Genomic DNA, 15,282 nt, shown 5'->3' with positions numbered 1-15,282 from the left:
GGCCAAATACATAACTCATCCCTTGCCTATTGTGGAAAAGGAAAATGACATAAATGATTTAAAACTCAAAACTCACTCTTGATGTAATGGAAAATCTGTAATATTAGCCAAACTACTCAGCTCAATTTGCTGCTGTGCTATTCTACTGAAGACACCAGAAGGATCATTTTCGGAAATAGACGTGTTTTGTTCCCGGGCGTTATGATGCTGCCTGATTCTTGAGATGGCCTGAGTGATGTCCGATATCGCCGGCCGTTTGCTTGGGTTTTTGTGCAGGCAACGATGACCTATGTTGGCGAGAAGCCGGATCTCTTCGATGTTGCTGTTGCCAATGAGCTTCTTGTCGACTATCTCGTCCCATTCATCTCTTCCATCCCCACCGCCAATCACTGCCTGAAAATTACAGCCAAAATATAAGTGCAAATCTTTATTCAGTTTTTGGTGTATCATCATGTAATCTGTCAATATTTTGTTGACCGTTGGCTCTTCATGTGCTAGAGATGGATAAAAATGTATGATACTGTAAGAAACATAGTTGAAGATAAAAATATGAAGAAAGATTTACATGCATATCATTCAATTCCTATGTAATTAGATATTTAGCATCTAAACTTTAATTTTTACATATATGCTACCGTATTTATGCATGAAATTGAAATGTTGTATTTCATTTTTTTTTTCAAGTTTAAACAATAGTATTTTTGATATGATATGAAAGGGGAGTTGCATGGTGAGGACTTACAAGATTTATGTACTCCATCAAACCCTGCTGCGGATTAATGGCAGTAATGAGTTCAAATAGTATTATACCAAAACTATAAATATCACTTTGTTTTGTGAATTTGCTTGTTGACATATAACTGGGATCCATGTAGCCATACGTTCCCTTGAGTCCAGATTTCCTTCCATCAAACATTTCTTCTTTGGACAACCCAAAATCAGCCACCTGTTTGCATCTTAGAGTTCTTTAGAATTTTGAACCAGTAACCATTCAACAAACAGCAAGGAGAATATGTAATAAATAAATCCCTAAATAGACATTCTCTGGAGTTCAATTTCAATTTCAAATCCCTAAATTGTCTATGAAAGCAGTTGTTGGAGGGGAAAAAAATCCATTAACGAATAGTGAATGGCATGAAAATTAACATTAAGATGATAATAAATGGATTAAGTAGCAAAACAAGTTCATAATCAATACTAAATTACTTAAAATACAAAGTGAATACGGTTTTACTAAAAAAATCAAAATATCTGAGCCATTAAATAATAATCAGAATGGCAACATAGATTAGTTCGGCTCAATTTGGGTTCAACTAAATAGTGATTAATGACCTAATTATGGAATAAAGTGACTATATTAGTAAAATCAAACATTAGAATAATTATAGCTTCTACTTCTATTTGTTAAACATGTTAGCTATGTTGGAAACAAAAAATTAGTAAAGCATTCCAAATATAAATTGAGTCAAATAAAAGCAAAACAAGAACAAGTTATAAAATAAGAATAAAATGTAAACGCCTTCTCTCGTCTCATGGTGTTGATGTCCTGTGCAAGAAGAGTGAAAATGTCCATCATATCAATCATTAAAGCATCTAATTAGCACTCACATTGACAGAAATGAGTCAATCAACCAAATTGATACCACATAAGATAAAGGGGAATTTAGATGAATTCCACCCAATCGTTAATAATAATAAAATGTTTCATTTTTATCTTTGCATTAGTATAGTAAAAAAGAAGTTGATGGATTAGTAAAAAAGAAGTTGATGGGGCTTTAAAGAAAAACAATGGTGGAAAGTCTGTAGGACTTGATGATATTCCAATTGAAGTGTAGAAAAATTTAGAAGATTTGGGAATTTCATGGCTTACTAAACTCTTTAATATTATTTTAAAACTAAAAAAAATGTAGGAGTGGAGGAAGAGTATGTTGGTCCCTATTTTTAAGAATAAAGGGGGATGCACAAAAGTGTGCAAATTATAGAGGATTTAATTTGATGTGTCATACTTCATAATTATGGGAGAGGGTAATTGAACTTAGGTTAAGACGTATTACAAAGATTTCTCATAATCAGTTTGGATTTATGTCGGAGAGGTCTACTATGAAAGCTATATATTTATTCAGAGGTTTGTGTAGAAGTACAGAGAGAATAAGAAGGATCTATCTACATATGATTTTTATTGAATTAAAAAAATGTTATGATAAGGCTCCAAGAGATATCCTTTAGAGAGTTATAGAGAAGAAAGGTATTGAAATGACTTATATTCAAGTTAAAAAAGATATGTATACTAGAGTTGTCACTTATGTTCGAACAGGAGGATTGACAAAAAATTTTCCTATTTCAGCTAGATCACATCAGGGATCGGCTTTAAGCCCGTATTTTTTTCTTTAGTTATGGATGCTCTTATTGGACATTAACAGGAGAATGCACTTTGGTGTATGCTCTTCGCTAATGATATCCTTCTTGTGGATAAGGCTAGAGAAAGAGCTCGAAAAAAACATGAATTATGGAGGTCTACATTGGAGTCTAAAAGCCTTCGTTTGAGTAGAACTACAGAATACATGGAATGTCATTTTACTAGTAGTAGCTCTAGTGACAGAGTTATAACTATGGACAATCAAATCATTAAAAGGTGTGAACGCTTTAGATATCTCGGGTCTATTGTTCAAAGTGATGATGATATAGATGAGGATGTTATTAGTAGAATTCAAGTTGGTTGCTTGAAGTGGAGGAATGCTTCGGGCCAATTCTGTGAAAAAAAAGTACCATTTAGACTTTAAAAAGAAATTTATAAGATGGTTGTGAGACTAGCAATGCTCCATGGCACAGACTGTTAGCCTTTAAAAGAGAAGCAAAAAACTAAGTTAAGTGTTGCCGAGATGAGAACACTTAGGTGGATAAGCAGCTTTACGCTTAGAGATAATGCGCAATGAATATATCGGTGATAGGGCTGGTCACATTAAACACCAATCATTTGATGATCTGATGTGATGATCCGATTAGGACGGTAGATGTTTTTTATTAAACCTATATTAAGAAAGACAGAGGTTGACCAAGAAAGACTTGGATATATTGTATAAAAAGTTATCTTAATTTATTACAATTAAATAAAAATATGACAATCAATAGGACGCAATGGAGAAAAAGGATTCATGTAGCCAACCCCACTTAGTGGGATAAAGACTTGTTGTTGTTGTTGTTGTTGTTGTTTTACCACCCAATTTTTATGTATTTACATAACACCTAAACTTGCCACTTTATACAACCCAAATCTTCACATCACATCAAAAAAATTTAAAATACACCTTTTTCATGCATAGGTAAGGTGGCATATATGTAAAAATTGAAGTTTAGGTGTTAGACATGTAAATACATAAGAATTGAGTGGTATTAATCTTCATAAGACAAATTACAGATCATGCATAAGGGACCACAGAAACAGTTAAAGTTGAGCAAAAAGCAAAGATAACCAGCAAGAGTAGAGCCTATGCCTTACCTTTGCTCTCATCATCCTGTCAAGGAGTATATTAGCAGATTTAAGGTCCCTATGAACAACTGAAGGTGATGCCTGTTAATAGGAGACCAGCGAGTTGGTTATAATCAAGAAGCCATTGAAGTATCAGAAAATAAGGTTAAGGTGTAGCTCGACAAACCCCATCATGAAGATACTCGATGCCATGTGACACATCTAACGCAATTTGTAGCCTTTCATCCCAGTTAAGAATGCGCGGACCATCACCTGCAGAATTAGGTGGGTTCTTGCCAATAAATTAATAAGTTAAAAGTTTTTATTTTATCAGCAGGACATATTAAGCAAAATTTTTCTCTACACAAGGGGCAATCAATAACATTTTAATCTTCATCATGATTCAAACGATAGCTAAAGTTATGGATGATTGACAGTGTTTGACTTTTAACTAACTATAATAACAGGAGTTATTATAAAAACTTTTTAATTATGGGCGCCATATAGGCTTTGTAATGAATACATATAAGGCCAGCGAGGACCATCACTAGGTTCAGATACGTGAGATCAGGACCATGCGATTACTCCAGACTCATATGACATAAAGATCAATAAAAGGTGGAGAGAAAAAGTACAAAGATGCCTAATCCAAGAATCACGGCTACGGAGAATGGAAGGGAGAAGAGCGGAACGAATGAGGTGCCCACTAGAATCACTCTATGTTCTCCAGTTGAAAATAGGAAGACTTCAATTTTTACATGCATACCACCTTACTTATGAATGAAAAGATGTATTTCACATTTTAAAAATTAAGATGGTAATATATTTTAGGTGATGTAAAAGATTTGGGTGGTATAAATGTAAAAAGTAAAATTTAGGTATTAAATATGTAATTACAAAAGAAATGAGTGTTATGGATTCTTGGAACTAGTTTTCCTCCTCTTGCTCCCTAGGCAAGGGAAATTTATTTATAGGCTCCAACAGAAATAGTTCCTGTAACAATTAAATCCTCTCTCCTAATTTAAAATAACTGGAATCAAATCAACCTCTGGGAACGAGTTGCCATAGCCTGGACGAAATTGTTGCAACTGCCAAGTAATTTTTATCTCATTTATCTCCTAGGGCCTGATCATGAAAGAAGTAACTATACGCCGGATGAATTTTGAAAGCCTCAAATGGCAGGAAATCCTCCTAGAATATAATTTTTTTTCACATAAATTTATTTCCAACATAACATCTTTGAATGGCAGAATTGTGAGCCTAGTAGACCTATCTCAGATTGACCTTGGAGAATTCATAGAGAAATCTAATTTTGCTAAGCTCTTGAAGAGGGTCCTCCAAAAGTTTCCTGAGAAAATCAACAAGTTCATGTAAGAGCGCATCGGGTGAGAATATCAAGGAAGAAAGTTTTGTGAGGTCAGGCTACTATGAAGCTCGACTCGGAGAGCTTGACAAGGGAGATCTAGATTGTTGAATACTTCAAGAGGTACTGGTTTTGGCCAGATTAAGAATGTCAGGGAGCATTTTGAAAGTTCGTGATATAAGGTAAGCATCTAGAAGGGGCTTTTTTTAGGATTCTAATCTTAATGATTACCTTCCATGTGTGCAACCCATATTGAGTGGAGAAAAATTGGTAATCACAAGCACACATCAAACTAGACAAAATTTCAATCATAAAAACAAACCAATCACTAAAAAAGTTTAGCATAAAGAGCAAGGATACAGATCACCAAAACGAAGATCCAAGTCGCACATCTATAAAAAGAGCACTCGTCCTCCTAAACATAGTTATCAAAGTTTTAGTGCTCAAAGAATCCATATCCAACAACAGAAAAAAATTGAGAGAAATAAGATTTTATTGCACTATAAATTATATTTTACAAGCTTGAAAAATTTTATTTATGACATAAGAGAGCCCCCAAATACATAGTTCCTCAAAATACTCCAAGTTCTAACCTAATCCTACCAGTTTTAACTTAGTAAATTTAGATTCCAATAAAAATAAGTTTTCAATCTTAGTTTCAGCAGAATAACAAAATTATCACTTAAATCCCAACCACATCTAGTCCTAAATTCCTAACTACAGTATAATACTTTAAAAAAGGAAAAAGAAATGAATTGCTAAAATATCTTATAATACCACAAAAAAAAAAATAACTGTAATTGAGAAGCTACCAAAAACATGCTATAGTTCCAAGAAATTAATATCCATTGAACTAAAGAGTAAAAGAGTTCTACGGAAGGAAGCCAACAGAGATTATTATAGTGTCGCATATATAAATATCACATATGTAAAGTATCTACAAGGGCAACATCATACGTAGAACAAAATACACACTTGAAGTTCAACTAAAATGTATAGCCCCAGTGAAATCCTTCTACATCAATTTGCACAAATTGAAATTTTTTGGCTCTGACAAATTAAGTATATGAAAATTTTTATGCAAATTTGGTCTTAACTAACCTGTTTTTTGCAAATTTATCCATGAATCCTCACAAGTAGATTTGTTAACTCAAAGCACAAAATATCCCTAATATCCACCATCAAAGGTTGACACAACCCCTAATATAAATGGTAGTTACTAAAATAAAACAAGTAAATCTACTTATTAAGGTGTTGAATGTGAATTCTCAAGGAAGAAATAGAAAGAGTATAATTCACCATATTGGTAGCAACTTCTAAGTAAGATCAAATACATTAAAGATTGTGATTATATTAGAGTTCTCGAAATTTGCTTCTCCTAGTTATTTACACCAATGTGTTGCATGATTTTATATGGGTTAATTTCTTAATAGTCCCCTATAAAACCTATATCTTGCGCATTTCCTCATTTAACATAGAGATTAATTGGAAAAGAAATCATTCTCATCTTACGAAAAGTACAGAATTTTAGTAAGCTCTTCCTAAGGTTTTAAGACTTCACAGAATCAAAGATAAGATTGTGACAAAACTCATTATTGATAATATTATTTTCATTGGGTTGACAAGTAAACTAGCTCAGAGGATGTCCTAAAAGGCAGAAAATACATCCTCTAAAAAATGGTCAAAAAATGATATGGAAGTTGTTCGTAGCATAAATCTGACAACAAGGTCGACACATCAATAGCAACCCAATACATTTCAAATAAAATCTCCTTGAAATTGGAGGAGCGCTTTATCTCCCATTATTGCCATTGTCCCAAGAGAGGAACAAGCAAACTCTCCAGATTCATTGGAACAAGGAACATGCGTGCCGCTATAAAGGACAATCTTCTAGTTATGCTTGTGTTTAGAATGGAGGGGTAACTGCATTCCATTAAATGCAAATAATTTCAAAATCGTTACAAGTTGATAATTATCTTCCCACTCAATCAAGCTCAATTGAAAAAATGGTGATGCAACTAATTAATAATAAGATGAACTTAAAACTTCGTGGAATCATGTATGCCAGCATCTTTATCAATATTCATTTTTTTATTTTAAATTTAAATCTCAATATTGAAATCTAAGAGGATAAAGATATTTGCTTCGCAAGAAGAAAAAAGTGCATCATATGTGTGTGTATAGAGCAGCATGATTTTTAAAAAATGATCGTACCATACAACAGGCTAGCCAAACTTCCATTACTCATAAATTCATAGACAAGTATAAGTTGGCCTTTGTCCACACAGTATCCAAGTAAATTCACCAAATTCCTGTGGTGTAATCGACTAAGTAAAACTACCTGCGCCAATAAAAAAAATTCGTGAGCATTTAAGAAAAATAAGATTTAAAATAAATTAAAGGCTTCAGTTGCTTGGTCATGATTAATAGGACCAATAATTTGCAATCATTTTGCATGAAAAGGTTGGATGTGTTGAAAAAATTTGATATTTATGAGTACCTCGTGTTTGGTTCAATAGATATTTTTATTTGGTCTTTCAAAAGACGAGCCAAGCATGAACAAGATTTTCAAAGTATGCATGTATGTAGGTATATATGCACGGGCGGGCGGGTGGTTGGGTGTGTGTGTGTGTCTATATGTGTGTGTGCGTTCCAAAAAAAATTGAATTGTGTGTGTGTGTGACTTGCAAAAATATACGAGTAAAATTTGAATCCAAAAAATTGAATAGAAATGATATCCGCAATGTAGAAATCAATATATAAGCTGAGACGCGCACCTCAGTTTGAAACTCTTTTTCTCCTTGTTTAGACTTATTAGCAAGCACCTTCACAGCTACCACAGCACCTGTAGGTAGTACAGCCTTATAAACGGGACCAAAAGATCCCTGTCCTAGAATGGTTGTGAAATTTTGTGTAGCCTTCTGAATGTCCCTAGATGGCATAGTCAGATTATGTTGTCAGGCACAACTTTTTAGAGGCCATCAGATAAGAAAAGATATCCAGATTTAGAGGGTCAAATTTAAAAATTTGCAATAATCTATCACAACTACATTATATTCTTCAATGGAACATAAAGGAATATTTTCCTTGAGAAGTGATGAATTTTAAAGTAAAATCATCTAAGCAATATGTCAAGGAAAGACAAATTTAAAAATGCGGTTAATAAACTTAAAAGGACTTTTTGGCTAGCATAGGAAAAGTACTGCACAATTGAATTATCACAAAAAATATGATAAAGCATACAAAATAACAATGAAAAAACAAACTAATCTACAATAAACAAGACAAGCTCCGCAAAAAGCTAATAGCCAAATCACAGCTTTAGCACCAAAAGTATAATAAAACACACAATAATGTCATTGGGTTTAACATGTACAATAAAAAATGAGGGTTAAAACTAAATTAGAGTTAAAAATATGTTTCCGTAATATAATTTACACCAAAAGTAAGAGGAAGAGGAAGTTAAAGCCAAACAAGAATAGCATAAAGGTAAAGCGCACTAGCTCGGTTCAATGAATTTTGTCAAACTGACTTTGTACAATTCAAGCATGGTAAAAAACACTCTGATTGAACTTGGTTAGATTTTGATACATGGCGGCTATAGTGACTAATGGACTCCTATAAATCTTTTTACGTATTAAGATATTTAACTAGGTGAAGTTGGGGCTAAAATAAAAAGTAACAATATAAGGGATTTTTAAAGTGAAACCTGAGCACTATAAGGGATTTTTAAAGTGAAACACGAGCATACAAAGAGTAAGGAAAGAAGTTCAACCTAGCAAAACTAGTATACTCGTATGAAAAGCACAAAACTAAATAGCTTAAAAACTTGTAATCACGTGATTCTTTCTTAGACAAATCTTTGGACTTATAAATACATGATTGCTTCATTAGAGGCGCATTGAATTTAAACAAAGAGACTTAACTTACACATTAAAAAGTATAGATTAAATCCATAGTAGCTAGAGTGATATTCATCAAAACACCATAAGAATTCAACAATTTAACCCTATTTGAAGATATAAAACACTCTAGTATGGAAAAGCTGAGAAGACAATAATTTTGACTAGCATAAGAATAAAATATAGAGTTTAAAATTACGATGAATGAACAAGGTAAACAAGTTGGCAAAAAAAAAAAAGCTAGATCAAAAAAATCAAACAGAAGATATCTAGCAATAAACCTAACATTGAGAAAAAATTGGCAGGTTCTAAAACATACTTATACAAGTATCGTGGAATCCCAGAGAAAGAACTGAATAAATCCCTTTCCTGGTGCTTTCGTTGGCCCCAATAATTGCTTTTGTTGGGCACATCTTCCGGGTCATAATGAATTGAGAGTGATGCACTGGAATCAATACTGCTATCAAAACCATTTTCACGTATGGGAAGAGATGGTGTGTTAAGCTCTCTTGAACTCAGACTTGGAGGAGCACGCTTTCTGCAGAACCTACTGGCGAAGAATGCACAACAAGATAAGATGATCCCAACCGCCACACCAACAGTGACACCTATTATAATCTTATCGGTTTGCCCCATCCCTTCGAATATTTTGATTTTCAGATAGAGAAAGCATCTTGAAGACTTAGAAAAAGGTCAAACTTTCTGCAACCAAATTGATAATGACACTAGTCAGTCATATATTGGTGAATTCATTATTCTTTAAGAAAAAGCAGTTTCCGGTTGTCATGATAGAGATGATGGATTCAACGAAAAATGTAATGCATACATATCAGCCAAAAAATTAACTATTTGGTTGAGAAAAGGCCAAACACTTAGATTATAAACTGTCGGACAAAATTTAAGTATATTTTTCACCTTGAGAACAAACGTAAAACTTATTTTATAAGTGTAGATTTTTCTACAAACAAAAAAATCGAAAACTCAATGTATCAAAAAGCAGTGGAGGTATACAAAAATGGTTAGGTTGCATCATATATTTGTGATAGATAGTTATCAAATAATTTGTTGTTATTAAAGGTGAAAATGTAATGTATGTCATTATTGAAATAAGAAAGCGAAAATAATCATGCATAGAAAATTTAAACTAAGCTCCACCCATCCATTTATCAACGGCTTAAGTCATGGACATTGCCCCTTCACAAATTCAGGGACAATACTACATACATCAACAGCTCCCAGAACCTTCTATTTACGGGAACTCGATGCATTTAATATGTTTTTTATGTAGGAATTAGAAAGTTATATCTTTGTTACAAAATTGATTTGACATGTGTTTATAAAAACAAACAAACAACTCAAATAATTGTGTTTGCAACACAAGTTTGACCTTTAATATTTTAAGAGTATAATTGTAGTGCTCAAATTATGTGTCATGCCATCTTTTACTAAGCCTTGCATCCTCTGTACTCTTTGCTATCGTATTTCTCTATCTCTATTTACTCCACTGTGAGACAATTAGCCTCCAATGAATCACACAACTTTAAAGGGCCCAATCCACATCAGCGCCTATCGTTACAAGACTTGTACAGCATAGTGGATCTAAATTATGAAGCTTCACAATGAACTCCCCTGAGTTTTGATTGATTGGCATCACAAATGATAACATCTTTTTCATCGGCAAGAAAGCTGATCATGCTGATTATAACAAATACAACTATTTATTGTCAACAATGTGGTTTAATGATTTTTAGAAAAACCATGGTTAAGAATAATCCAAATGAAGGTGCTGTGGTCTCCTTTTTTTATTGCAAGTTTCCTTCAATTTGGACAGCCTATATTTGGAAGGGGGTCTCCCTATTTAGTGTGAATAAGTGGCAAGACACGCTTCCTTTTTCATTGCTCGCCCAAAGGACACTTGGGCTACACCTCTATCCCAAAAGTTGAGCCCTTCATTTTCAAATCAGGGGCAGTGCTTATGTCCAAGCAATGAATCATAATACAAAGCTAACATAAAGAAGTCAAATAAAGAGCAGTTCTGTTTACATGTAAAATGTTGCATTCTTTGGATTGAATTTAGTATGATATATGGTGTCAGACAACAGGAAATTTGCAAAGGAAAGAAAAATGAATCAAAGTTCTTGGTTTGTGGATATGATTTCCTTGATTGATCAGGTATATGAAGAAAAAGTCTAACGTCATTTAATAGTTGAAATAGTTGAAATAGAAGAAATTAAGATAGCCAATCACTCTGATCTAAGAAAGCTGCCGTCGATCCACTCATAACTCATCTTGATTTTGGAGTGGAATCCAACAAACATAACCAAGAATGCACACAAATAGGAAGACCATTATTAGCAGAATTAAGGCGCTAAAATAACAAGAGAACATGCAAGGTAAATGGAAGAGGGCTGGGGAAGAAAATGGATGTCCATAAATGAAAGGATTGAATGCTCCAAAATCTTATCCATGAGCGGAAAAATATGAAGCAAAGGAAAATATTGATTTAGACTTGTCCGTTTGAGATCTTTCATACAAATTTATCCTTCCCCATCTATCTTTGTTGAGAGATACTCCTAGTAGTTTTTATATTCAATGATTGCAAAAATTGAATTCTGCCCTTTTTAAGGGGTTGGAGCTCTTTCATAAACCAATGCAGAGAAGTGAATAGAGACATTCTCTCTGGGTAGAATTCTTCAAAGGATAGAACTTTCCTCTAATGACTGTAACGTAAGTGATCCTCCATGCTATTAAAAACAGGCTTTAAGAGAATTTAGCTCTATGGATGCATGCCTAAGAAAGGTAAACTAAAAGCAAAGTGAGCATATCATGAAACTTAATCACGTCATGTCATATTATTTTGTGCAAAACTCCATCTCATAACAAAATCCTGGTTCATATATCATGGCTAGATTAAGCATACATCAAAATAAATGAGCATTGATATTTGCTCTCGTCACTCAATATTTTTTCATAATCATTCAATTAGTGGCTCATTGGTGCTTCATTCACTTCGGTTAGAGCTTGTCATCATTATGATGATTCTTTTCTTCAACCTATCTTAAACAATAATTTTTCATATGCTTTTCGATGATTCATGTTGCTAGTGATGCTTACATTTTTTTCTCACAACATTCTTCTTGAGAATGCTTCTCAATGCCTCATCTTCCACACTCTTTTACTTCATAATGCATCCATGTCTCTATCTCTAGTTAGATATCCAATATCAGAAGTTTTTTTCTCTTTGAAGTGCTTTGTCATGACTTCATCATTTATATTTTCGATCTTTTCCTTTTGAGTAGTTAAAATCTCATATTGAATGTATCATTATATTTGTTTAAAATTATTACTCTAGTTGGTCACTCAATCTTATAAGTGTTCTTAATTTTTAAGCATTCTTTCTTTAATTTATCATTTATAACTTTGATTATTTTGTTTGCTTTAGACAAACTGAAAATTATTGTTGTTGAACCATTATTATGTTTGGTTAAAGCTATTATTTCATGTGGCTTAAGTTTAGCAATAACTATTATATGAACATAATATGTGTATATGCTATGTGCAAATCATAAACCTTCTAGTTAGTAAAAGCATCACTTCACTTTCTGCTTTGTGCATTGAAGAAAAAACAAACTCTTGCATATGCTTAATGCTTTGAATATACTAATTATCTTATATTTATCCGCCGAGTCAAACAAATTATCCGCTCCCAAAGGTCAAATAACATTCATCTAACTGAGTTCCAGCCAAGTAATTTAGAATTAATATATATCAAACAGCCTCCCTATCAGTTGTGTGGTGAATGAAGAGAAGAAAGATCGAGCACATCATACACAAACAATCCTCAATCCTTCTTCAAAGGAAAATCACTTAACAAACTCCACAAAAAATGAAATAACAAGACAAAACTTATTTGTTACTCTTTTCTCCCAAAAAAGGCAGAAAACAACACATAACATGCCGCACAGAAAGAAAAAAATATATATAGCAATGGAAATTGCTTCACCTTCAACTGTTGAGATTAGAAATGATCAAATCCATAGGATGAAGCATGCATAAAATATCTGTGGCACAAATAAAAAAAAAAGGATTGAAAAGAGCCCCCGGGGGGCGGTTTAGCAGCGGTGCTCTAAAGGCCCTAAATTAAAGCTCTAAAAGTTTTATTTTATCGTGTAAATGACCCTGAATTACAGCCCGATATATAATCCATATATTTATACAGCAATCACCTGCGGTCATCAATTTACTCTCCTCACAGAACTTCATCGCCGATATCGACAAGAAACCCGAGCACCGTAGCATGCGTTCCTCCAGACAATAGAACGTGAAACAGTTCAATACCCCGCACTCCTCTTTCTTCTTCAAACAAAAACCTACCTGAACCAGCAAACTCAAACCCCTGGCCAAATCTATAAGGAAAAAAATGAACCCTACCAAATCTAACAAAACGCAATTTGATCATCCAAAAGCAAACCACTTCGCAAAACCACCAAATCCGCTCAAAAATCAAATCTAAAAAAAAAAAAAGAAAAACAGGCGGACAAAAGGCGTAACGAAAACCAAAACGCAAACCTGATACCTCCCAAACGACTAAGCCGCCGTCCCCATGATGGATTCCCTTCGGCTGAACATCTGCGCGTGGGGAAAAACAGAAAACAGGAACTCGCCACTTCCCGGTGGTGATGGAAACCAGACAAGCCGAACGAGGGGTTCGCCTTCGCGTTAAAGCTTTCAACTGTAAATTAATAATAATAATAACAAACGTGGAAATGTGATTGGAGTGAGAGGCTTCCGCGGAAAAATTAATGCTGGCTGCCGGCGAAGAGTGAAGACCGCATCATTTTCATTTTTGGGATTTACATGGGAGAATTTGACTTTATATATTTTCTAGGAAATGGAATGAACTGAAATAAATGAAATGGGGTATTTGTTGTACATCCACACAATTCTAGATATTTATGTTTCTAACAACTAAATTTAAATATTTAAATGTATAGATGCTAGGGGGGGTGTAAATGAGCGGGGCCGAATAGAACTCTACTTGCTAACGAGCTCGTGAGCCGAGTTTATCGAGTCATGAGCTTGAGCTTAAACTCGAGATTGCGTATTAAACTAGCTCAAGTTCGAGCCCGATATGACTTGGCTCGTAGGCTCGCGAGTCGGTTCTATATTTAATACAAATTTAGTAGACTGAATATGTATAGCAGATGAACATTTGGACGAATCTCGAGGAAATCCAATGAACAAAAGTTGCAAAGGAGCACAAGTCCATGGGACCCACGAGCGGAAAACCAGGGGCCCGTGGATAGAAGATCAAAGTTTTCTCGGTGGATGACAAAAGGTCCAGCAACAAAATATTAAGTGTTTATTAGTATAATACCAAAATACTTGTCTAGTCAGGTGCAACTCTATAAATAAAGGGTTACACAACTCTTTTAAATTATTATTCATCTCTCACTCTTTCTCGCTCCTCCCGATCTTACGCTTTAGTTATTGGGTGTGAATCATGAACGGATTCAGATGTAATAACCTAAAAGGTGCGGCAAGTGTAAATCATGCCAACAACAAGAAGGGGAGTATCACATGGAGAATGAAACCACAACAGAGACATCACTAATATTGAGTGCATTGTGGAGTTTTTGCAACAACAAATCCAGGAGCTAAAGGATCGAATGATGGAAGCCCTTAAAGAAGTAATAGTTCAAGAAAGGGAGCAAAATCCCTAAGATCAAAATTTTTGAGAAGGAGAATTGGCGCCCTATGGCGGAAGGGTGACTCAAAGCCCAAAATGTGTAGGACAATTTTGATAGCGGGACAGTGGAGTCGGCATCAACTTATAGACAATAGATCAAGTGAACTGAAGCAACCCCATTAACCAAAGAACGCATTCTCTGGGCATATTTCAGAAGTTGAGCCCCTTGAAGATATTCAAAATTCCTGCATTGGAATTCTATAAGGATTAGGTTGATCTTGTTGACCACAAAATGTCCATTGAGTCGACCATAGACCTTTTGAAGATTACAGATGCATTAAGTGTCCACTTTTCTTCACCGTGCTAATGGATTCGACCCTCAAGTGTTCAACGGACTGTTGATGCAAGGCCGAAAGACTCGTTGATCCAAACTCTCAGGGTGCATCAAGGCATATTTGATCGGTCAATTGTCGTGATGTGAGTGGTACCATTTGATGTTGTCAGCCACTGCTTGAATATCATTCCTACTATCCAACTATTGAAGCAACAATAAGGTATTTGGTTGTCAACATGGTCTGACCAATTTGGGATGAGGTGCATAAACTCTAAGAAGCTAGTTGCATACATGAAGAGCAGTGTCATACCTTGGTCTCAAACATGGTGATGGTACAAAAGGCAAACGACAAGTAGAGGATGTGTATGGATTTCACAAATCTAAACACTGCATGCTTAATAGACAGTTACCCATTATTGAGGATCGACGCGTTTGTAGACTCAACGACCCGCCACTTTGTGATGAGCTTCTTAGGCATTTTTTTGGGCTACCACAGAATCAATATGCACTTGACCAATGTAGAGAAGA

At 34.4% G+C, this 15,282-nt stretch overlaps 1 protein-coding gene across 2 annotated transcripts; it reads right to left on the bottom strand.

Annotated features, from left to right (window-relative positions):
• LOC110031714 (calcium/calmodulin-regulated receptor-like kinase 2) lies at positions 1-13,579 on the bottom strand. Of its 2 annotated transcripts, none has more exons than XM_020735064.1 (8): positions 13,301-13,579; positions 9,051-9,433; positions 7,607-7,760; positions 7,044-7,170; positions 3,654-3,739; positions 3,497-3,568; positions 743-946; positions 1-393 (listed from the first exon to the last, which is right to left on the bottom strand). In XM_020735064.1, the coding sequence occupies exons 2-8, from the start codon at positions 9,365-9,367 to the stop codon at positions 73-75; spliced, it is 1,281 nt and encodes a 426-aa protein (XP_020590723.1). In that variant the 5' UTR covers positions 9,368-9,433; positions 13,301-13,579; the 3' UTR covers positions 1-72. The 2 variants fall into 2 exon arrangements, with proteins under 2 accessions (XP_020590723.1, XP_020590724.1); XM_020735065.1 differs by having other exon boundaries at positions 13,308-13,378.
• Between the last annotated feature and the right edge of the window lie 1,703 nt (positions 13,580-15,282).

The sequence above is a fragment of the Phalaenopsis equestris genome, unplaced genomic scaffold (genome assembly GCF_001263595.1).
Source record: "Phalaenopsis equestris unplaced genomic scaffold, ASM126359v1 Scaffold000840, whole genome shotgun sequence".
In the NCBI taxonomy this organism is placed as follows: domain Eukaryota; kingdom Viridiplantae; phylum Streptophyta; class Magnoliopsida; order Asparagales; family Orchidaceae; genus Phalaenopsis; species Phalaenopsis equestris.
Note: the sequence above shows the minus strand (reverse complement) of the source record. Positions and strands in the feature narration are given on the sequence as shown.